The 26,005-nt window shown below is 37.7% G+C and overlaps 2 protein-coding genes across 2 annotated transcripts in view; both read left to right on the plus strand.

Annotated features, from left to right (window-relative positions):
* Nucleotides 1-1,686: 1,686 nt before the first annotated feature.
* On the plus strand, nt 1,687-17,478 carry fhdc4 (FH2 domain containing 4). Its single transcript, XM_027157227.2, has 12 exons — nt 1,687-2,517; nt 3,719-4,157; nt 7,496-7,557; nt 9,605-9,707; nt 10,545-10,630; nt 10,814-10,914; nt 12,005-12,075; nt 12,969-13,076; nt 13,306-13,376; nt 14,496-14,613; nt 15,184-15,348; nt 15,469-17,478. The coding sequence occupies exons 2-12, from the start codon at nt 3,819-3,821 to the stop codon at nt 16,507-16,509; spliced, it is 2,265 nt and encodes a 754-aa protein (XP_027013028.2). The 5' UTR covers nt 1,687-2,517; nt 3,719-3,818; the 3' UTR covers nt 16,510-17,478.
* A 3,572-nt stretch (nt 17,479-21,050) lies between these two features.
* Nucleotides 21,051-26,005, plus strand: part of trim3a (tripartite motif containing 3a) — a 33,479-nt gene continuing 28,524 nt past the window's right edge. The window contains exon 1 of the mRNA XM_027157209.2: nt 21,051-21,210. The gene's annotated coding sequence lies outside the window, so the exon portion shown is untranslated. The remainder of the gene's footprint in view (nt 21,211-26,005) is intronic.

The following is a 26,005-nucleotide window of genomic DNA, read 5'->3' on the forward strand; positions in this document are numbered from 1 at the left end:
ATCGGTGTTCTAGTTGCTTCTGTTCAAGAATTAGTCTGGAAACCATGGAAGTATGAATTAGGCTAAAACGAAATAAAAATTCTGGATGGAAAACCCAGAAAGCTCGGGGCAGCTGTGGATGTGGTAGCTTTGTGGTTGTGAGTTTGAATTCCAGGTCCACTAAGCTGCCACTGCTGGGAACCTGAGCAAGGCCCTTAACCCTTAATTGTGAAAGATAAAATGTAAGTCACTCTGGATAAGGAAGGGCACCTACCAAATACCATAAATGTTAAAAAAAAATCAACTACAATACCTAAGAATACATGCAAATTCCACCCTGTAAATATTCCGGTAATTATGGAATTGTTTGGAATTGTTCAACTCTGAATACGGCCCGGTGACAGGAGAATCGTGTACGTGTGCAGGAGTATCGTCTGGTAAGGTGTGCTGGAATTGAGGCATGCTGTGAATAACTGTTTACAGTACATGTCCTACAAAGTTTTATTCATGTATATTCTTGTGTAAATTACAGTGTAAAGTCCCACGTATCAAATTAAACACGGTTTGACAGGACGACCTCGTCTCGTGTCTCCTGATCGTTCGTTGTTGCGTTTCATTACGTCGTTCTGATCGCTGCACAGACTTTACCTGAGAAAAAGGTTTGTATCCAACACGGTAGGGGTTTTTGTAGGGGAAAGAACGGGAATATACCACTGTTTTAATATTTACATATAAATTTAAGGCGAGATTCATGCATTAAATATAAAAAAGGAGTTTATTCTGCATCAGGACATCAATGAGAACAAAGAAAAAGAAAAACCACACACATACGTTTCACACAGCTATAAATAAATATAAAGGTTTAAACTCCCTGAAAAATTCGCTCGTCACTGAATAGTGCTCTTTTCATCTCATTACTGCTGAACTCATTTCTGCAAGGTCAAAGGTTGGTGGCTCCCATTCTTCACATCTAGCCTGTTGACCCATTGACATACTCATGCGTTCGAATCCCAGGTCCACCAAGCTGCCAACGCTGGGCCCTTGAGCAAGGCTCTTAACCCTTTATTAATCAGTCGTATCAAGCGAGATGGAATCTAAGTGGCTTTGGTTAAGACTGTCTGCCTATTACCATAAATCTAGTTGCTTTAAATAAAGTAAGTAGAATTAACAAAGACAAAAACAACAGAGATAATAATCGAAAGCTTTGGATATTAAAATATATTGCATGGAGTATTTTTTAGTTCGTAGCATCGTACAGAGCTTTCTTTTTAAACAAAACGCTCGGCCGGTAGATGTCAGAAATTCGATAGGTATAATATAATTAAACAAAAACAGACAATCTTAGATCTTAATAAAATAAAACGGCTTTTTAGAACGATACTGTAAAGGGAACACTGGGTAACACTGGAGACCTTGATGTACATTATGTTCTATATACAGTAGCTCTTCATATACATATAGATATTAGGGCAGTGTGAGGTTGTAACTGGGGTAGAATTCAAGCTTAGTGTTGATATTGACTTCGGGGAAGTGGTGGATCCGGGTTGTTGAGCAGAAGGTCAGGGTTCAAACCCCAGCACTGCTAAACTGCCAGTGTTGGGCCCTTGAGTAAGGCCCTTAACCCTCTTTGCTCCAGGGGTGCTGTATCATAGATGCCCCTTTGCTCCAAACCCCAACCTCCTCAGTTAGGATATGTGAAGAAAAGAGTTCCACTGTGCTGTAATGTATATTTGGTGATAATAACGGTTTCTATTCCCCAATTACATTTCACGTTAAAGTCAGGAGTTTTCTTTTGCTTTAAACAAACACTAACACTAATATGGTTGTGAAAACTATGGAAGGAAAAAAAATGTGAATGTTCAAAAAACCCACGATAATACATTTTAACGCATCATTTCCTCAAATCTACAAACTACATTATAGTTTTAATATTTACATACAAAATCTCTGTAGCTGGGATGTAGCAAATGGGTCGACTTCCGATCGGTTTCCGATAAGAAAACCAAAACTTTTAGTACGTTTGAATTTTGTTCCTCTTCTATTGTCCTCACCAGTCATCGTCATACAGTCTACAAATAGCATTTAACCAACCACACAGTCTAAATAAACACTTGAATTGTGAATACCAAATCCTCCCTAAACAATACCTATACAACTGCACTACATCCAGTAGCCTAGCATTAATTCTAATGTCCAGAAATGATCGATTTTATTTAGAATTTAGTCTCAGACTGTAGTTTAGTTGAATCCATAGTCTTACACAGTGTAGGATTTAATAACAGTTGTATTTTCCTGACTTTTTCACTTTTCTTAATTTTCGCCCAGACAAGTGAGTGAAAGAGAGGGTGGAACTGGGCGTGAAGAGTTCAGGAGAGGGCATTGCAACACACACGCATACACACACACACACACACATTCAGTCAAACGGTGAGGAAACACACTTCAACAGTCCCGCTCCTGTCTGCTTTTCACGTTTCACAGGAAATACCATTAAGATTAAATCTTGACATTCTGCTTAAACTCCACAAGTTTCAACTGGTGAGTTATTTTATTTTAGTTCTTTTTCAAAAGTAATTTTAAAAAATGAATAAATGAGTATACTTCAGGACACTTTAGTGTTGGCTGAACCATTTCAGAGCTGTTTTAACATTTTTCAACAGAGTTTTACAGGGTTTGATGTTTATTTCATGTATATTTTTCCTTCATGCTTGTAGTTAATTTTGAAGTATTTTATATACATAACATTTACAATCTGTAATTAACTAAACATGTAGTGCTTGACTCGTGCTCAACTAATACCCACAGTACAGATTACCGATTATTGCGCAATAAAGTGCAGTAAGTGTTTTATTTCCTTTAATAAAGATAGATGAGCTTATATACACCCACTGAATCTACACACACTGGGTTCACTAAGTTTCTAAAGTATCACATAACTCTTATAGCATCGCATTGAATTAAATCAATGAATTAAATGTTAAGTTAATACGTTGTAGTACATTCTTACTTAGTTACGTTAAAAAATAGACATATAATCCACTTCAAATTTGTAAAGTCGAAAATTAAATGAACATTTGAAAGCCATACAACAGAATATAACCTTTTCAGAAAAGATTTCTAAGTACAATCTGAACTTAGAAAAGTCAGAACCTTGAAACAATTTAAAGAACCCTTTAAGCGATGTGTGTATAATTCTTCTCGGTTCTTGCTTTGTCATTGTAAGGGAACCCTTATGCTAGATAGAACCTATTAGAGAAGGAAGCATCTCGAACCCTTACCCACCCAAACGAGACTTGAGGAACTCTTGCTGGTTGTTTATCATTGGGATGAGTGATATAATGAAGTCTTTTATACAGTACAAGTAACTTTCTGTGTCTAGCTATAATATATTTTTATATTATAGCATTTTTATACCGTGTTAATTTTCATTGACCGTCTTAATCGTTTAAAAAAATAAATAAAAACAGCACTAAACCGAATCTGCCCTTGTTGCTGATCTTTCTTCTGGAAACATTAAAAAAAGATTCTGTATCTTTAAAAATGGTTTATACTGTAAATGTTCTGTAAATATAATACTTAAGAATAAAGCTCTAAGTGCAGAGGTTAGAGGTTACTTTCTAGGTAAAAGATGCGAAGGTAAAAGACGTGGACCTTCGAGGATACCACCACAGTTCTGAGAGGATATTCTGAGAGGATATTAAAAAAAAACTCTTTACCATTGTCGCTTTTCTCTCGACAGAATGTGAGACCTCTTCACTAATTATTATTGGAGCTTTGACCCTTCTAATGGGAATGGATCTCCATCTACTCCATCCATAGCATCGATAGTGCGGTAAGCCATGGCTGACCCACCACCTCCACCTGCACCACCTCCTCCTCCTCCTCCTCCACCACCACCACCACCACCACCACCACCAAATGCCGGAGGTGAGTTGATCTCCCGTCTATCCAGAGCGGGTTCCAAGATGAGGAACTTCAACTGGGAGGCCATACCTAAGCACACGGTGCTGGGCAAACACAACATCTGGACAACAGAGAATAAGAAGAAGGAATACGAGCTTGACACGCAGCACATGGAGGAACTGTTCAGCCGCAATGACCAGACTGATTCTCAGGTTCAGGCATCCAAGCGAAGAAGTATAAGAGGCAATCCAAACAACACTCAAGGACCTGAAATGGTCAGTGTTTTTTCTTTTCCTTCTTCTTGAGCTGTGTCTTCTTTGGGATTCAGAATGGGGTAGGTCTGAACTGTGTATCTGTCTTACAGGAAGTTACAACCGAAAGTAAGGTTACTGTAAGTCACTATAAGATATTTGCTTAGGAGTGACATTGTACAGGCCAGATTTGAAGTAAAGTCTTTCTTCTCGATTCTTGTTAAAGAAAATTCTATAATTTAGTGGAATTCCATTGAACTAGCTAGCTGTTGTTACTTAGCTAGCTACTGTAGTGCTGTTACAGTAGATAGCAGTATCTAGAAGCCGCACAGCAATTGTACGTAAACAACAGAGTATAGGTATAAGACTGTGATTAAAAATGTGTGCAGTTTTGATAAGTGTTAGAATCCTAACTGAACTTGTTTTCCCTGACCAAAAAGGGAAACAATAAACCTGATACTTCCCGTGTGAAAGTTTGGCACAAAAAACACGACTGGGTGGTTTATCAGTAACAACATAACATAACAATGAAGTTAAACTTGATTATATTGCACCTGAAGGCAAACTGTACAGTCATTGGTTTATTGGTCATTGGTCGTTCTAGTTGGTTTATTTGTCGTGAGCAGAATAGACTTTTTGGGGTTTTTTTTTTCATTGTTTGCTAGCTAGCTTAGTCATTTAATGAATACCGAACTCTGTCTAAGTGTGTAGTTTAGAATAAATTGCTAAATGTATCAACAAAATCATGAGTACTGCATTTATGAGTGAACACATTAGGTGTTAATTCTACCCTGTAATGCCTAAGTCAACACATGAGCTTGCTTAAACAACACATGATCCGTAATATCCTGCATCCGGCTTCAGGTTGTGAAGCTGTAAAATGTTATTTTCAGCACAAGCTAGTGGATCTGTCAGTCACGACGGGTTGCGTACACTGTTTCCATTATCGTCCTGAGGAGACGATGGCTATTGGGTTGGGGTGAGTTTTAGCCCTGTTCTAAATTGAAATAAAAATAAATATTCTAAAATCCAACACACATACTGTATAATATTGTGATAGTGCAAACTTGGAGGACTTCCAATCCAGATGCAGCAGACTCCGTCACTATCTACAGACTCAGAACATTTAATTAACCCCTTAACTAACGCCCGTTACTCTTACTTCTCTTTACTGTTACTTGCCTCTTACTCCTCTAGCACTCAATTCAGAATTCGGATCATTGCACTACTGGTGTATTGTGTTGTGAATCCTTGCTTTGTTGGATTTCCTTATTTGTAAGCCACTTTTATCTGCCAAATGAATAAACGTAAATTTAAATAACTACCAGAAGACAGTGTAAGATGTATGTAGACTTGTATACCTCCTTATTTTTAAAACCATTATTTGAATTTCAATGAATAACAACAAACGTTTGCTGAATTCACACTCGACCCCAATTGATTCTTTGGGATCCGGGTGTGTAGATTGTTTATCTGTTTTGACGTACGATGTCGTAATTACGTTGTTGCTGTGGTGTTGTTTTCTCGACTCATTCCATTTCAAAACATTTATTCCTCGTGCGCTTGAATGTTGAATTCTGAACCGACTGCGTTCGTTTCACATTAGCGATTAGCAACAATTTTATATTTGTGTTTCATGAATTTTGGTTTTGTGCTGATGTTTTTATTTATTTATTTATTTATTTATTTATTTATTTATTTATTTATTTATTTATTTATTTATTCATTCCTGTTGATAAAGGGATGTCCGTCTTGTTTGCACAAGGTGGATGGTTGCCTTTTTATTTTCAGCAATACAACATTGTCGTCAAGCGTATTTTATTATTCGATGATAATGGTGAGGAATGTGGTCCCTGAATGCGCTGTGTAGGTGACAATAAGGACAGGGGCGTGTGACAGAAAAGCCAGGACTGTTATGTAACAGTTTTAGATTTTCCAAAGTATATAAGATTCTGTGTTTAGCCATTTTTTACCAGTACGTCGGGGGCACGGTGGCTTAGTGGTTAGCACGTTCGCCTCACACCTCCAGGGTTGGGGGTTCGATTCCCGCCTCCGCCTTGTGTGTGTGGAGTTTGCATGTTCTAACCGTACCTCGGGGGTTTCCTCCGGGTACTCCAGGTTTCCTCCCCCGGTCCAAATACATGCATGGTAGGTTGATTGGCATCTCTGGAAAATTGTCCATAGTGTGTGAGTGTGTGAGTGAATGAGAGAGTGTGTGTGCCCTGTGATGGGGTTGGCACTCAGTCCAGGGTGTATCCTGCTTTGATGCCCCATGACGCTTGAGATACTGTAGGCACAGGCTCCCCGTGACCAGTACACCAGCAATCCTTCCAGCTGGAAGAATGGAAATCGACTTATGGGACCAGTATTTTCAATCAGTATAAACAAATAAATTATTTTATCTCTCCAACTCTGATATAAAATGAGCCAGGACTTTGTTGACTTTGTTTGTGAGACCAGTGTTTTTTTTTGTGTGTGTGTGTGTGTGTGTGAGTGTGTGTGTGTTTCAACAACTGTCATGCTGACACCTTACACAGAATTTTTATGGTTAATGATAAATTTTAGCTGCTTCTAAACGAGCACTTGAGACATGTCAGAGAGCAGAAATGGGTTTAATATCACCATTTACTTTGAAGCTAGTTCATCCTTTTGTAACTGTTCTATGATAATGTTGCCCCGAGTACGCTAAAGACTTAGGAAAAACTACAAATTCTTACAGAGTGGAGTGTCCGCATTTGTATGAGCTTCACAGTAATCCTATAATTAATTTCACTCAACTAGGAAGGACATTATTTACATTGACATTATTTCCTCTCCAGTGTCACCCAAATGAGGATGAGGTTCACTTCTGAGTCTGGTTCCTCTTAAGGTTTCTTCCTCATATCATCTCAGGGAGTTTTTCCTCACCACCATCACCTCAGGCTTGTTCATTCGTGACAAATGTTAGAGATAAATAATAATTTAATTTCAAACTTTATTCAGTTTCTGTTTATTCTGTTTCTATACATACATATGTAAAGCTGCTTTGGGACAATGTTAAAAGTGAGATACAAATAAATTGAAGTGAATTGAATTGAATTAATCACCACTGTGGAGTTGGACATGACAAAGACATTCAGTAATGAACAAGGGCATTAAAAAAACAGGTTCAAATTTATTTTTTAGCCTCTGAAAAAAAGAGTTAAAAACAAAACACTATCAGTGTTAATCATGGTCACAAGTCACAAATCAATAGCAATGCTGAGACATGCTGTGTGTGTGTGTGTGTGTGTGTGTGTGTGTGTGTGTGTGTGTGTGTGTGTGTGTGTGTGTGTGTGTGTGTGTGTGTGTGTGTGTGTGTGTGTGTGTGATTTTTCCTTTAGGTGTCAATTCTTGGCTCCAAGAAGAACATGAACATCAGCATTTTCCTTAAGCAGTTCAAACGGTGAGTTCACCTGGAAACTGAAAACAAAGTATAAGCATAAACACACAAAACTCTCAGAACATTTTCTGTATAATATCACAGTCACAGTTTCCTTTGAGTCACACCTCTTAAGCTCTGCATGTCTCTGCACGCCAGGCATTTACCGAATGCCTCGCTGTGCCACTGAACTTTCTTCTTCTGCATGAGAATGGAGATAAGACGAATCAGATCATCACTATCAGCTTTCCTCTCTCTCCTAGATTACATCAGAACAATCTGATGTCCAACAGGTCAATCTGATACACACGTGAACTTTTAGACGTGAACTGGACAATGTATTGATTCTAGAAGTTGACAAAAAAAGACAGACACATAAACAGAAATCAATAGATATTAGTGAAGGAATTTACTAGTAGATTAGATTATACTCGGAATAATACTGTCACTGGTCAGGGTCGTTCAGGTCGTGCCGGAAAGAACTTATTTACGAGTTGCACATGAGCGCCACCACAAAGGTGTGATTACGGATAGGATTTTTTTTAGAGCTCAGAGTTTACAAGCTGGATGCGTGTCAGTCAGAAAACATGTTGGAATCGATATATAATTTATCTGAAGCCGACACATTCGCTGTGCTTTATTTTCTAGAATCTTGCACTAGTTGTTTGTATTTAATAAAGTGAAGGTGCACAAGATGGAGGTCTTTTTCTAAAATAAAAAAATATATATATTTAAAATATTAGTTAACATTCAAACACGGTGGTGGGGGGGTAGTGGTGGTTTGGGTGCAGTGGTGGCTTGAGGCTCTGGGTTGTTGATCGGAGAAGACTCAGCACCGCCAAGCTGCCGCCGTTGGGCCCTTGAGCAAGGCCCTCAACCCTTCCTGCTCCAGGGGCGCTGTATCATAGCTGCTCCTGCACTCTGACCCCAACCTCCTCAGTTGGGGTATGTACATGTAAAGAAAAGAATTCCACAGTGCTGTAATGTATACGTGGCGATAATAAAGGCTTCTATGCCCCCGTTCTCGCACTTCCTGTTAGTTTTGACCTGTCAAGCCGCCATAAATTCCTTAATCCATTAAACTCTCAGGACAGATTCTTTACAGATTAAATCATTTGTGTTCATATGAACAGAGATTAATTTACATTTACATAGAGATTAATTTACATTTACATATCCAAAGTGACTTACAACTGAGCAACTGAGGGTTAAGGGTCTTGCTCAGGGGCCCAGCAGTGGCAGCTTGGTGGACCTGGGGTTTGAGCCCGTGACCTTCTGATCAGTAGCCCAACACCTTAACCACTGTGCTACCACATCCCACCATGTATTCACATGTATTCACTCTAAAATCAATCTGCTCACATGTCTGTTTGCTAAACGTGTTCCTTTCTCATGAACTGAAGTTCTGAAGTCTTTTAGCTTGTTCAGTCATTTCTGGTAATTTCTGCTAAAAGGATTGCAGCAGTACAGTAAGGCATGTATTTGCTTGTTCATGTTGCTAAGATCAGAACTCTACATAACAGTCGGGTTTAAGCTTTATGTCAGGATGACGTCGATTTTTGATTGCTTTTGCACACACTGAGGCCAATATTACAAAATGCCGCAGGCGATTTTCAGAAAGTTGGGAAAAACGTATGTGTCAGAGCATTGAGACAGCTCATTGTGAAGCAATATAACAAACAAGATGATACATAAAGACTTTCACAATACATGTATACTGTATATTTACTGACACATTTAGAAACGATGCTTTTTTCTTAAAAAAGGAGGGAACGTGAAAAATTTAACTAGTTTGATTTATTTGTGTAGATCTTTGGGAAAATCTGTCATATTACCTGTATTGGTGTGGCTGAATTCTAACAAACACACAAAAAGGACAACGGTGTCTTTTTTTAGACAAAATTGGGATGTTCTGCTTATAACGTACTGTATATTGACAAAGCTGTAAAATATTAGTACTATAAAACTATAGACTTTAGTACTATATATATACTGTATACACAGTATATTGTAGAAAATGTCAAAACTTTGCCATGTGAAGGGTTTTCTAATCTTTGTAAACACTTCACAGCTCAATAAAGGAACTCATTGAGGACATCCACAATGGAAAGAGTGGAATTTTAGGTCCTGGAAAGCTGCGGGAGCTTTTGAAACTACTGCCTGAGACTGGAGAGGTATATTTATTTCACACATCCATCCACCTGCTTACTGCTTTTCTTCGGCAATTTAAACCAAAAAGCTTAGAAATTGTAGTTAGTCAAGTAGCAGAGATGAACATTTTCAAGTGCAGGGCTAAGCTGGATTCAGACCCTTTTTACCATAAGACCAATCGTGAGGATGTATCAGTTGGTTTAAATGTTTGAGATATACAGTGACCTGTATGTTGTACCTGTTAAATGTTGTGTATGTATGTACCTGTTAAATGTTGTGTATGTATGTACCTGTTAAATGTTGTGTGATATACAGACCTGCCAGATGTGTGAGTGGTCTTGGATAAAATTCAACAAAAAACAGTCAACAAAAACCAATTAATTTATTTAAGAACTTTAAACTTTTCATTGCATTTTTTTTCAAAATGACTTCATTATTTTAATAATTATTAAAGTCTCACATTTGACATTTTTGTCTAAACCCTTACCTTTCAGTTCATAGAAAAAAAATGACAAGTTTTTGACTTTTTCACATAAAAATCAGACTGACGATCAGATATTCAGTGCATACTTACTAAAACTGACGTTAATGTCGATTAATGGCTTGTGGTTAAGTGCATGTACCTCTGATAGTTCTTCTCTACACAACCGTCAGTCGTTCCAGATTCATACGTCGATTGGCTAATCTGACCATTTTAATTTAGGAATAGAGGAAAAAGTGCTATTATGTGGTATTTTTGTACGTCGTATCGGAATATTATGACGTAAACGTGCAGTGAAGCCTTATCACTGGCAAAACAATGTACAACAGTGTTAATCATATAACAAAGATTAATATCAGCTTCACACTTGTGATTTCAGGTGAAGAAGCTTCTCGCTTTTAAAGGAGATTATTCATCACTTTCTGAAGCTGATCAGTTCATGGTTCAACTCGTTCAGCTTCCAAGGTGAGTCACACCTTCAGCGCGGTCATATATTTATCCTTAAACGTAATATTCATTTACTACCATCATTACTTTCAGAAACTTCCTCCTCTATATAACACTTATTCTTCTCGAAATCAGTTTATTGAGATACACACATGACTGTAAAGTATGTGAATAGTTTAATGTCTTCATTTGTACCACCAGCTATGAGGAGAGACTGAAATGTTTAGTACTCAAAGAGGAATTTCCACAATTTATGGAGGAGGTGAATCATTCCATTACCACCATGACTGCTGCTGGGAACGGTAATAACACACCCTTATTTTTATCCTGTGCAAACAGACTTAAGCCATTATTCACATATGTACTCGTGTAGGTCATCATTACACAGCAATTAACTCTCTTTTAAGGTATTGTTAGCTGAAAAATGCTCAGGATTCATTGAGTAAACATATATTCTACTCTCATGCAAAAATTGTATTTCTTTGAGGATTATATTTCTGTACATCTTGTCATTTATTAGAACAAATCACATGGATTAGAGTAGCAAAATATATTTAAGTCATTTGACCAAAATTCCTTGTGAATCAATAGTGATCCATATACTGGCTCTTTTTAACGAATCAGTAATAAGAGTCGAGTCTTACCGTTAAGAGTCGACTCTTTCAACTACCAGAGCGATTTACTGTCAGTTTATATCTGACAGTATATCTTTATATCTGACAGATTATAAACTGGTCAAAGCACTTGATTTTCTAATTAAAACAATTCAATTTATTTGTATAGCGCTTTTTTACAATTTCCCATTGTCTAAAAGCAGCTTTGCAGAAGTATGGAAACAGAAGAGAGAGAGAAAGAAATTATATAATAATAACAATAATAATAATAATAAGAAGAAGAAGAAGAAGAAGAAGAAGAAGAAGAAGAAGAAGAAGAAGAAATAAGAATAAAAATAAATTAGTGAATTATACAATGATATACGTATAATATATGTTATATACGTATAATATATGTTATATATATTCGTATATAACATATATTATACGTATATATAACATATACGTATAATATATGTTATATACGAATATATATAAGTTTAAAATGAATAATAATAAAAAAGATTAACTTAAAATACTATAGATCTATCCCTATACATCAGCAAACTTTGTTTAGTTCAGAAAAAAGATATAGTTTTCTGGAAGTAGAAAGAGTCAACTCTATCTCTAGTTTTTTTTAAACCCTCCCCTTGGTTTATCTCACCGAATTGATCTTGCAAATTCTAGTGAACTTTGCCAAATTGCTTTTCTCTGTAAAAAAAAAAAAAAAAAAAAGCCTCATAATTCAATAAACATATTTTAAAAATTTTTTGCTCTTTTGTTTTCAAATTTCTTTCAGAGCTCTTGGATTGTGTTCTCCTTCATTCCGTCATCCGCCTGGTGCTGAAGACCGGGAACTACATGAACGCTGTGAGAGCTTATTATATTTGGATTTGTATTAAAGACAATCAGATTAGTTCAGAACAATAAACAGTATATTCGGACACGTGCTTTGCAATTCGGAAAAAATGTAACAACGCTATAAATCTGAACAGAAACATACATACAAAGTGCAATCAATACCAGATCAAATATCTCCAGTACTCAAGGCTCCATCAATTGGACTTCCAAAGTATAAAGATGAGTTATTTTCAGCCGAGACTGAAAAATCTCCTCTGATGGAGTCAAGCAGAGATCATTCCATAATTTAGGAGCAGATACAGAAAATGCCTGATCAGAAAAGAAAAAAGTTACATCCTGAATTTAGATATTCCTACAAAGCTGCTTTGTGCCAATGTGCATTGTTAAAAACACTATACAAATTGATTTTAGTTGAATTTGATGCAAGGGCAGCCAGGTTGTGTAGTGCTTTAATTTCAATTTCAATGGGATTTCCTCTTGTTTTATTGTGTATCTAGTCGTAAATATATATATATATATATATATAGATAGATAGATAGATAGATAGATAGATAGATAGATAGATAGATAGATATAGATATATATATATTTTTTTTACACAAATGTTAGTATCTTTGAAGTATATGTTAATATCAAACCCATTTCTGCTCTCTGAGTGTTTGTTCATAAGACTCTTAATCATAAACCACTAAAGTTTTGTGTAAGGTTATCAACAGTGGCAAAAACACACGTGACTCGTTTCAGATCAGACTTGCAGTCATAGAATAATTCGTTCATTTATATTGATTGAAAATGTGTGACATTATCCCATAGCATCTCATGCCAGTATCCACATAGTGGTGACATAATAAGATTATTCATGTTCAGATGAATTACAGTATTGTTATGTTTCTGCTTGTAAGGGTGGCTACGCTGGCAGTGCCGTGGGCTTCCGCATGACCTCTCTGCTGAAACTTGCTGACACCAAAGCCAACAAACCAGGAATGAACCTAATGCACTATGTTGTGATGGTAAAACAAACTTATTTTTTTTACACCAATGATAGATAGATGGATAGATGGATGGATGGATGGATGGATGGATGGATGGATGGATTTATGGATAGAGGTTTTATTGATCCTAATTAAATCCAGCAGGAACACAAACATCTCACAAAATAATCCTCAGCAGTTAAACTATAAACAACGTTATATTATTAGTTATAGTTTCCCTTACAAGGTCTTTCCATTTCTCTCACAGCAAGCTCAGAAGAGTGACGCTGCTCTGCTGAAATTTCCAGAACAACTCGCACACATCGGGGATGCCGCAAGGTAAAACACCCACCAAACTTATTACCTTTTAAAATACGGTAAGATGCAGAATTATTGTCACATTTGTAAAAGCTTGGGGGGGGGGAGTGTTATTTGAAGTAACGATGAAAAAAAGAAGCTTTAATTATACATTTATTCTAAGAAAAATATATCTAATCTATATTAATCTCATTCGTTTTATTGTACTCTTAAATTCTAAATTCCGATTGGTCAGAAGCTGTTTATTAATTTTCTATTAAAGGTGGGGTGTACGATGTTTGAGAAATGCTTCAGAAAATTGAGTCGGGCCGACAAACAAAACAAATGTGTAGCCAATGAGAAGAAAGGGGCGTGTCTTGTCAATATGGGTGGAGAGAGTGTTCAGTGCGCATGTCTGACATTAGCCGAAAACCATTGAAACACTGACATGGAGGATAAAAACGGAAAGCGAAAAAAAGGCTTACCATAAGGCAAGAAGCAGGACTCGTCTTAATATAGGATCAGCTTTCCAGCGCTGAAGAGAACTGAACGTGTTCCGCGTGAAACGGAGATAAACCTTTCGCTCTACAACACACGGTACTACAAAAACACATTTGTATTGCCATGGTATTACTCATTGAGTTCATTTATTGATAAAAATATCCCCTCGGCCAGCTGCCCCAGCAGGATCCACCATAATAGTTGCCTGGGTTAGTTTATGTATGTGTGGGGTGGAGCTATCAAAACAGGGGTGACACCCATTTGGGTTAGGGGCGTGTTTGTTTTGGTGATTTCAAATGTCAACCTTGGCTTTCCAACATCGTGCATCTCACCTTTAATTTATCAGCAATAGTTCCGGCTACAAATCACAAGTTTCTATTAATGCACTTGCTTTAGTACTTAATGTTTCATTTAGAACAATTTAAACAGGTTAAAACATGGCTGATTGATAATAAAATAAAGAAGACATCTTCTGCAAGAAGATATAATATTAATAACTTCTTCTCAACTGTTTTGATATTTTTGAGGGTTCAGATGGTTTCTCTGGCTCTAGCACATTCTTTACCAGGACTTTAAGCAGATGTGCTTATTATTTGTGACGTAGTCTTTCCTCGTGGTGTGTTGCTTCAGCAAGTGAGATAATTGTTTATCCCACCGCAGGATCCACAAACAGGAAGTTGAATCAGATTTCCAAAAAAAAGTGAACGAAGTCCAGGAGGTGAAGAAGGGCACTGATAAACAAGCTGACCTGGCCAAACAGATGCAAGATTTCTTTTTGGTGAGTTTACTTAGGCAGAAGTCCTGTTTTGGTGTATGTTATTGTGTAACTAAAGCGAGTGTTAGCTATCTCACACAGAGAAACAACAGTGTTAAATGCTGGACAACGAACAAAATTAACTAACAAATTAAAATTCCAGTTTGTCAATACATTTCACTTCATTTTTATCAATAACATTAACCAGCGTAACTGAAACAGAATATTTAGTATACATTTTGGATATGGCTACAAGTACAAGCTGGTTGTCATAATAACCAGAAAAGCTTCCTTCTGACTGCATCACCTTATTTCAAGAATACTAATCCCACATATTCGTTTATATGCCTTCAATTCTGGGAGTTGTTATGATTTTTCACAAACCTGTAAACACTTGGAAAGCTAGCTAAATAGATCTTTCGCAGGTCATTTGCTGTTTCTACACTTTATGATGGAAAACAGCAGGATTTCAAGCTCCTGAAAAGCTTCAGCTACAAGTTTGCCAACTTGGATTGTAGTCTACATTTGGAAGAACAAGTGTTTCTGTTTAGTAAATACGATCGAATTAGCCGTGTTTCTTACTGTCTTTCTCAGCATGCTGAGTCCAGGATCACTGAAACACAGGCCTCCTTCCAGATGCTGAACAAAGTCACAGACTCCGTGGCTGAGTATTTTTGTGAGGAACCAAGTGAGTTTAAACTAGACGAGTGCTGCTCCATCTTCCATTCCTTTTGTGAAAGGTTCACACGGGCTCTTCAGGTAACCAAATCCGTATGTTTGTCTGAATTCAGTTGGACGTGGGCTCATTGTCAGAAAATATACAGTATTTGTCTTCTTTTCATCTGAGATTAAAAAATTGTGTCTGATTTTTTTCCTCAGGAAAACATGGACCGTGAAATGGCAGAGGTTAAACGGAAACAAAAGGAACGACTGCAGTCTTCTGCCAAACGCCGCTCCACAGCTACCTGCTCGACGCGAGACAGAAACATGGAGGGTATAGCACTAGAATCGGTTCTCCAGCAGTTCCTGAATGTACCTGAGTCTCACAGGAGAGCAAGAACCCCCTCGCCAATCAGTGTTAGACTGAGAAATGAGAACTCACTTCAGAAGAACCAGCCAAACAAAGACTCCAAAAGGAAGAACTGGGCTCTGAACAAGTCCCAGTTTTCCTTCAGTAAGGAGATCTCTGACGATAAAAAGCCAGAAAAGAAAAGTTTGATGTGGAAAAAATCTGCCGCTCGTGCATCTCTAGTAAGTGAGGATGAGGAAATTCCAACTGAGAAAGAGGTGCAGAAAATGAGGGAAGTGTCCCAAAGAGTGATGCGCTACCAGACTAGCCGTGGGAGTGTGTCTTCTGGAGAACTTATTTCCCCGGTCACTTCTCCAAAAAGATGTTTCTTTCCTGATGATAGAGAAAAGCTGATGTCTGTTACAAATGCAGAGGATGTAACCAAGCCCATAAAAAGCCCACTGATTCCAGATTCGAATCCAAAGAGCCCCAGCGGTCTCGGGCGCCGGCACACAATCTCACTTCCTACGGTGGATTTGAGCAGAACCGATTCAGACGAGGATAAATTTGTTCCCGGTGAGCCCGAAAACGAAAGCCCTGGAAATCAGATTCCGTCTCTTGGAAATATCGGTAGGATCAAATCATTGGACAACTACATGTTATCTCCAAGTGATAGTGTAGGCAGTAAAGTGATTTCCAGCACTCCAGAGGGCAAATCTGAGAATGTGAGTGCAGCAGAAGTACGGCAAGAGACTGACCAGAGCTTGTCTAGCTCCCAGCAAAATTCTTCAGTCAGTGGACAGAACAACCACACCAAGACGTCCTCGAGATTCATATCTTTTTTCAAACGTTTGGGTGAACTCAGCAAAACAAGCAATAGAGAACCTGACTCCAGTAGTGTGGACCCTTAACAAACATCTCACAGACAGTGGGTCAGGTGGTTGGTTGAGTTGAAACAGAGAGCAGACTGGCAGGCAGACATACAGACAGACAGACAGTCGGACAGTTAGATAGATAGATGGACAGACCGACAGACGCAGCGATGAATAAATGCATTCATCAAATGTTCTATGCAACCTACTATGAATTACAGAGATATTTCTCTAAGCTTCAATACAACCTATGTTCCTCTAGGGTGCGCTGTCTTCCATCAGGTTTTTCCTCACACGCTTGTGTGTGTTCTGTCTAAGTTAAAATAACCCATGTGGAAAAATCCTAAGAGTATTTTTTTTTTCTCTCCAAAAACCGATACTGTTCTTTGCTTTACTTTGATTTGAGCAAACTTTTCTCAAACACCTTTCCTTATTACTTGATATTTGTGGGGGTCATGCTAAGGTGAAACGTGAAAAAATGTGTGACAATCTGAACCAGGACACGATGTTCAAGCTGTTATGTGAAATGTTAACTGTTGATACACACGATTTGGATTCCCGACCATGGCGAAGACTCCATGTCTATTTTGGAACATTTCCTAAACGACTGGAAATAAATGAAACACTTGTATTGGTGTGAAATCTGAAGTAATTTTACTGGTTAAATATTTCAAATAAGTTCTATAATATATTAATAGGGTGCTGCAGATTATGTTGTGTGTGTAATACTGAAGACCGGAAGCAAGGTTGTTTACCTTTACCTGTTTAATATTTAAAAATGGTCAACGTCGCACTGGAATCTTATGCTCTTATGTTTTACTCTAGTATTATACAGGCAATCTGGATTAACCCCAATGTCTGATATTTCTCATGTGCATGTCCTTCTATTCATACAAATGTATATAAAATAGGAATCGGTTGACTACATCCATCCGGATAAGCGTTATGGATATTTATTTCTAAAACATATTCTTTTTCTAAGTCAAAAATTAAAATATTCCATGCAAACTGAATGTCTAAAGATGTCTTCTGTCCCTCTTATAAACTTTCCTTTAGTACAAGTCTTTATATTCCAGACCGGGAGAGACTAAATGTTTGGTCCAGAAAGATTACATTTATGTGATTTTCAATCATTATTTTTTCACATATTTTGTTTAAAATGGATAAAAACATTGATAAAATATGTTTTTGTGATGTAAATTGATAATACCGAGGTGAATCATAGTTAGCATACAGTATGTATGCACACCCCTAAACTAATATTTTCTTCGCGCTCAATCTTTTGAGTCTGTTAGCGTTATATTTTACCAATTTTCTTGCAAAAACAATCTAGATCCATCATATTAAAAGAGCATAACCTGCTACTTGTCACCCCACAGATTTATCTGGGTTCAGGTTTGGTCTCTGGCTCGTTCATTCAAAAACATCAAAATTCTTTTGGTTAAGTTACGTATCTTTGTTGATTTCTTTTCATCTTCAGCTTACTAGCAAGACAACTAAAGGTTTTGCACTAAAATCAGATGGTATTTGGAGCAAATCCTGATTCCCTCCACCTTGATAAAAATCCCCACTTGTGGCTGAAAAGAAGCAGCTGTAACTCGTGACGCTGCCACCACCGTGCTTCACCGTTGGAACGCTGTTCTTTTGGATGACTTATTTAATTTGCAATCGGTCTCATTTTGTTGATCGATCTCACTTGAGTTGGAGAAAACTGGTGCTGTTTGTTTAAATCTATATACCTGGTATCCTGCACTGATAGTACAGAATGTCTAGTGTTATCCCGTAAGTCATTTGGATTTTTATTGTCATTAATTCATTCATCTTAATTTGCTTTATCTTGGTCCAAACTTCAGGAGATTATACAGGGCATCCTAAACACATACACTTTTCCCATACATTCCTTTAATTTAGGGATACTAATTCATCTACCATATTTTCCACATACGTTTTACATTCTGGGATGTAAGTGTGTTATATGACAGGATAACTGAAGGGAGGATTTATTTTCATTGGGTTTCTTATTTAAACTATGATTTCCTATGAATGGACCATAACCTGCGCTATAACTTTTATGTAATGCTTTCATGGTGAACTCTAAATATGGATATCATGCTCCTTTAAAACAATGAGCAGAAAATTAATTAATAAATGAGACTATAACAAGTATTCCTGAAAGAACAACGTCTCTAGTCGATTTTTATTAATAAATATTTCAATTTTTTACATTGCACATTAAAATCAACAACAAAAACATAAATAACAATGCATTTGGTTGAATGCTTATCACAAATGAACTGAAATAGATTGCATATTTCTTGATTTAACACTTTGTGCATGTAAATCAACAGTATGACATCACCAACCAGCAATCATTTAAAGTTTTTTTCTTAAATGCAGTTATATAGTGCAGAAATATTCTTTATTATTGTTTAATGCATCTTCAGCCTTAAATCACTGATAAGCAGTAATGATCTGTCTGTGTCACGGTGTAATCTGCTGACGTGGCGAACTAAGACGGCTGGCTCGTACCATCTGTCTGGATGCGGTCTCCATAGCAACCACCACCTCCTCCTCAAAAGCTCGAGATGACTGTCTTCACCTCCCCCAACCCGTAACTGTAGACTACAGACAACCCAGACTCTACTGGCTCATTACATCTCACCATGCGCCCGTTACTTTCCCTCTTCTGGTTCATCTCATCGCTCTCAGCTTAGCTCGGTGACTCCCGCCTTCCTGACCTCAGTGGTTGTGGGTCAAATGATGAGTGTTACGATTTTAAATAGATATTTTTTCTATTCAAGAGAGATAGGATTGTCTGGATTACCTACTGCTAAAGAAATATGATCTATTAAGTGATAAAAGGTTTATGCTTGCTTATAGCATTAATTATTTATTCACTTTTCTTCAATGTATCCTGGTTAGAATCCTAGGAACAATGGATGCAAGTCGTGAAATGGATGGGACAGGATATATATACTGTATATATACATGCCACTCCTGAGCTCTCAGTGCTCTGAGTTCCCACTGTGATATCTTCCTCTTTCCGGCCCTACCTGATCCAACCTGACGCCTTACCCCTGGTTGGAGTCTCGTCTCTTGATGGTGCACTCTGCTTGAGATAGATCTGCATGGACAGCCCATGCCCAAGGGAATTGCTGTGGATAGAACCACTTGAAGGCTATCACACCTTCTTTGAAATGCCATTGCGTCAGACTGCGGCAGGAAGGAATTAGTGTTATGTCTGTAATGAACTCAGAAATCATGCTGACCTATTAGTTCATCAGGAGCTCTTGGTTGCACAATTCCACTGGACTACAAACTGTTGGACATCATTTCCTGTCCATTATCACCCAAATGAGGATGAGGTTCACTTCAGAGTCTGGTTTCTTCCTCATATCATCCCAGGGAGTTTTTCTTCACCACCATCACCTCAGGCTTGATCATTAGTAATAAATGTTAGTGATAAATAATAATTGAATTTTACTGTGATAGGCACAGACTCCCCGTGACCCGAGTAGTTCGGATAAGCGGTAGAAAATGAATGAATGAATGAATGAATGAATGAATGAATTTTACTTTATGATGAATTATATGATTTGTGATCTTTTTTATTGCAATAGACATGAATATGTAGATTATTGTACAACTCTTTCAAAGTGTTTTATTTTGATTTAATTAATCGAGGTAAGCGATGAGAGGAGAAAATCTCACATGCAAAATTTATTCATTTCAGGATGAATAATCTCAGGATTAATATCCTTGTTCACCAACTGAATGAATCCCATTTCAGATATTATTTATTTTATTTTATTTTATTTTATTTTATTTTATTCAGTGTTGCTTCTGTTTGTCCTGAAGTGGATTTTGCACAGCAAATTAATTACATCTTTTGGGTTCCTATCAATGTCTTTATTTTAACTATTTTTATTTTATTAACATGCCTTTTTTTTGGCTCCGTAGTTGGCAGCCTGTAACTGAAGCTATGGAAAATCAATGGTTGTTTAAAACGATATCAAGTAATAAACATTTTAAGATGCATTAAGTCAGTCTTTAGGTCTGTAACAGTTAAGTGGGATTGATAATTGTAGTATTCCTGCTCTTGGTGTTCTGCACCCAGAAGATACGGTAATCATTATAGTAACGTGTGTGTGTAAAATGACTGACACTTGTCTAATCCCTGGATTTGAGGTCTGTTTCCCATACAATCTATTGTTTTCATTTTTTTTGTGTGTGTATTCTACATACCGTACAAGTATGTTTTGTACAAATAATGCATAACGATCGACCTTTACACGTTCGACACTTCAAGAAAATTCCCAACACCCCAAAGCTACCCTTTGTGGATGATGTGGGACAAAACAGAATGCAGTAGAAATGATTGGAATTGAGGATGACTGCTTGGAGACAGGCCTGGGCGTTGGACTTGGGCCATATGCCTCTGCAGTATAGATGACAGAAAATGCACCGAGTCATATTTGCATATTCCAAACGACGCCGCTTGATTGGTTGTTCCAGCTCCTCCTAGTGGCCCGTTAGCTAATGACATCACAATAACCGTTTAACCACGCCCATTTCTTCTCTCAATCTCGGTCTGGTTTCCTCCCAGTGCTGGAGAGAAAGGATTGGCATTTAAAACGCGGTATTGTTTACTTTTATGCCGGATTTCCAGCTAACACACGTATATTTCCATGCTGTCTTAAAGGGATGTTGACGCTGTTTTAGCTCCAGATACAATTCCACGTAAGTGCAGCTTTATTTTATTTTTTTGCGGTTTCCTTTTTTTTTTTTCTTTTCTTTTCTTCTGCGTGTTTTTTTTCTCTCCCTGCTGTTTATTGTCAAAAATTAGATTCTGCTCTAACATTTAAACGCGTATGTTTAGGATGAATAGTGCATTATATGTCGGCTGACATTAAATAACCAACGTCGCAACATTGGCTGTTTGATTTCATAAACAAACACATTGCAGTGAGATACAAGTGTTTCCTCTGGACGATAGAAATACAATAAAGATACATAAATAAAATGGCAGTTCGTGAAGTCTCGGTGTCGAGTAATGTCTTAACAATGTGTTGTAACAGTTATTTATGACACTCGTGCGTTTTATAGATTAGATATTAATCATTAACACTTATGCACAGGTCTGTGCCTGTAGCCCGGGTTGCCAGATGCGCACCACAAAATCAGCCGATATAGTAGTGGTGTATAAAACCATCTTGTATTGTAACCATGTTTATATCATTACATCATTTATCAGTGAATGAAGTGGCATAAAGAAACATGTCAACAACGAGTGAAGCAATTTACCTATAAATGAGATGAGAGTAGCCCATTACATATCTATCTATCTATCTATCTATCTATCTATCTATCTATCTATCTATCTATCTATCTATCTATCTATCTATCTATCTCTCATCTATAGTGTGTGTGTGTGTGTGTGTGTGTGTGTGTGTGTGTGTGAGAGAGAGAGAGAGAGAGAGAGAGAGAATAGGAATAGGAATAAGAGGCACGTGCATGAGAGACTTCTTCATGTGGTTGGTAGTGCATGCTGGGAAATTATTGGTTGTGATGGTGATGAGCATTTGTTTCGCATTATCTCACAGAGAATGATAAATAGATTGGTGCCTCTAAATTTGCCCCATTGTGTGTGTGTATGTGTGTGTGTGTGTGTGTGTGTGTGTGTGTGTGCGCATGGTGCCCAGTGATGCACTGGCATAGATTGTATTCCATCTCACACCCAGTGTTGTTCACAGGAATATCATCCATTTTTGATCTTAGAGCCTCAAACAGTCTCTCTCTCTCTCGCACACACACACACACACACACACACACACACACACACACACACACACACACACACACACACACACACACACATACACGCACACACACACGCACACGCACACGCACACGCACACTCCCTCTCTCTCTCTCTCTCTCTCTCTCTCTCTCTCTCTCTCTCTCTCTGTGTGTGTGCTTGTTAAATTGCATTTAAAATACCAAATTGAATCAAATTCAGATTTATTTCTGCAGTACAATAATACAATAGAGAGCTTTATATAAACCCCAGAATATTAACCAAAAGATTAATAATTTATTCAGGGTCACGGTTGATTCAGAGCTTATCCACACTCATTTCAGGCACAAGTCTGAAATCTACCCTGAAGAGACACCAGTTCTTAGCACGGCATCATAGGAAGAACACACATTCAAACACACTCTCACACACCGGGGGAATCTAATGCATCCACCTACCAACATGTGTTTGTGAAATGGATGGAAACTCGGCGCAAACCCATGTGGTCAGAGGCAGAACATGCAAAACGTGGTACACAGACAGAAACCTGAGCTCAGGGAGTTGTGAGGTGGCACCACTACCCACTGGACAACTCTGCCACACAGTATAGGAGGCACATGCATGAGGCTTGCTAATTCCATCATAATGTGTATCTGCAGTGATTGTGATGTTGCTGTATGGAGGATGTATATTTTATTTTTAGGGAGAATAGGTTTTACTAGGTAAATCAATCTGTAGTCAGATTAGCCCTATGCAAAAATGGCCAACCCGAGAAATGTATGGAAAATGAAAGAAACAAAATCAACCAACAGCCAAATTTTAATTTGCAATTCTTCTCTTTGAGTATATTCAGCATGAGAATATATTATATCTATTTATCGGTCTCCAAACACACTGAGATTCAGAAATGTACACAGTTTCTTATTTTTGCCTTCATTGGCAACATAATAAAGGGGAAGCAGCATCTTCTCTATATGGGATTATATAAACACAGTGTGTGTGTTTGTGTGCGTATTTTTTTTTCATATATTGTAAAAAACTGTAGTAACGTATACCTATTATACCTATTTTATATTTAACCAGTCACAGTTGTTAATTAAAATCCATCACTGATGTAGTGTAAAAAAAAAAAAAAAAACACCTGACATTCTACACAGCTTTCATTTTTTTCTTAGTTAAGAAGAAGAAGAGGACGCCTTTATTTTTGTCACATATACTAAATAGCAGATTGAAATTCTTTCTTCACATATCCCAACTTTGGAGGTCGGGGTCAGAGCGCAGGGGCAGCCATGCTACAGTACAGCACCGCTGGAGCAGAGAGCATAAAGGGCCTTACTCAGGGGCCCAACTGTAGCAGCTTGAAACCTGATCTTTTAATATACAACCAGTGCCTTAACCACTTGAGCCACCAATGTGCAAGCATATGTCATACCAAACAGCTATGGGGATATGTCTAAAGAAAAAGCAAGTTAAAGAAAAACAGATTTAAACAGATCATTGTTTTCTGATATATTTGTACCGAAACTTCTAGCACTGTGAATACAACTGTTTATCCACACACTGCTAAGATGATTATTTTTCTTTTCCGCCGTACAGGCTGCTTAATGTTTCTGATTAGTCCCCATGCTTGAACACGGACAGCTGTGAAAACTTGTACAGTACAGTAGGTTAGTTTGGTTAAACTTTCCATCCAAAAGTTCAACCTTGTTAGCATGTGCTAGCTACAATGCCAGACAGCAGCTGTTAAACAACTGACAAGTCAGCTGTTAGTCAAAACAAGGTTGTTATTGAAGTGAAGCTAGGATAAACGTCATAAACTGCGTATCGTGTCACGTTACAGTGTGTTATAGCGAGGTTCCATTTCTCCTGTAATGAGTTTCTTGTGTTTTTGCCAACACCTCAGCTCCACATGGGTTATTTTGCTGTAACTTTGGCTGAAGTACATTTTTATCAATTCACTGCTTGTCATCTGTGCATCAGTCCCTCTTTTTTACATTAATTTTACACTGCTAGTGGCATAGCCAGCGACTGCATGGTGGATATAAAAATCACTGCGTGTTCTCTATGAATATATTGAGAAGTCTGATGGAAATAATAATAGGGGTAAAAGACACTAGCAGGAACGGCACATTTTTGTTATTTAAGACACATCTACTGTAAGATCAGCCATATTAATAAGTTCTAGTGATAAGGATTCACTTAGGATACTTGTAATAACAAGGAACCATGTCTTATCTTGTAAACCCAGATCTAGTCTTCCTTTGGTGCTCATGCTCTAAACCTCATCGTATGTCACCTAGCAATCGAGGTAAGAATATAGCTAGCTTGATTGTAGCAATTAAACCAACCAAAAAAAAAAACACTGGTTAATCCGGTTTCCCACCACAGAAGCTCAGGGATTAAATGAACCAAGCAATGCTTTCTTTTAACACCTGCTGGCAGTTAAATAAAGAGAAGGAATGATAATGATGTCTTCACTGACATTTTATGAAGGTCATTGTAGCACAGTTACAGCACCAACCGTCTTATGTAGCACAAGTATTAACAAGCTGCAGTGAACGAACGCTAATAAAATTCCTAGAGGGAAAAAAAAATAATCCTGAAATCGTTCCCCCAACATCTCCCCCAGCATCAGACAGCCAAAGGCAGGATTTTGCTAAAAATAACACTGTGTTTTGTCTACAGCGGACACTTGACTTCTGAGACGTTCGTAGATCTAAATTACATAATTTTTGACTTTGGTGCATCCATGGTACTACAAAGTGTGGTGAAAAATCAAGGCCTTCATGTTTATTTCTTTATATATATATATATATATATGACAGTACAGACCAAAAGTTTGGACACACCTTCTCATTCAAAGAGTTTTCTTTATTTTCATGACTATGAAAATTGTAGATTCTCACTGAAGGCATCAAAACTATGAATTAACACGTGTGGAATTATATACGTACATAACAAAAAAGTGTGAAACGACTGAAAACATGTCATATTCTAGGTTCTTCAAAGTAGCCACCTTTTGCTTTGATTACTGCTTTGCACACTCTTGGCATTCTCTTGATGAGCTTCAAGAGGTCGTCACCTGAAATGGTCTTCCAACAGTCTTGAAGGAGTTCCCAGAGATGCTTAGCACTTGTTGGCCCTTTTGCCTTCACTCTGCGGTCCAGCTCACCCCAAACCATCTCGATCGGGTTCAGGTCCGGTGACTGTGGAGGCCAGGTCATCTGGCGCAGCACCCCATTACTCTCCTTCATGGTCAAATAGCCCTTACACAGCCTGGAGGTGTGTTTGGGGTCTTTATCCTGTTGAAAAGGTGGTGTGTCCAAACTTTTGGAAGGTGTGTCCAAACTTTTGGTCTGTACTGTATATCCTGATTGTGTGAGTGGCCATTTTGATTTGATGCCACTTGGAACTTGGAATAGCAAAGAGTACGAGATATGATTTCAGTGGGTTTCTATGCAGATTGTGCTTCACTCATGCATTCACGGCTTGTGTTTAGCAGAAGTAAATTAAATCAGTAAGGCTGTAAGGCGGAACAGTAAACTATCAGGCGAAATTTCAAAATCGTGAAAGATTTATTGCCTTTTCTTCCTTCACCCCAAATGTAATCAATCAGCTCAGGCATGTTTGGTGTTTAATACTTCAAAGTAGGTCACATGTAAAAGTCTCTTCTATAAACCTCTCCCTCAAGCAACATCCTGTTCCTTACGGATATCTTCTGTTTTATAAATAAATCCC

This window comes from Tachysurus fulvidraco, chromosome 11, assembly GCF_022655615.1.
Source record: "Tachysurus fulvidraco isolate hzauxx_2018 chromosome 11, HZAU_PFXX_2.0, whole genome shotgun sequence".
NCBI lineage: Eukaryota > Metazoa > Chordata > Actinopteri > Siluriformes > Bagridae > Tachysurus > Tachysurus fulvidraco.

Excerpts from the sequence above, each read along its gene's own strand:
- fhdc4 (XM_027157227.2), top strand. The coding sequence starts at position 3,819 with ATGGCTGACCCACCACCTCCACCTGCACCACCTCCTCCTCCTCCTCCT. Across the intron at positions 4,158-7,495 it reads ACACTCAAGGACCTGAAATG|GTGTCAATTCTTGGCTCCAA; the intron begins GTCAGTGTTTTT and ends TTTTTCCTTTAG. Across the intron at positions 14,614-15,183 it reads AGATGCAAGATTTCTTTTTG|CATGCTGAGTCCAGGATCAC; the intron begins GTGAGTTTACTT and ends TGTCTTTCTCAG.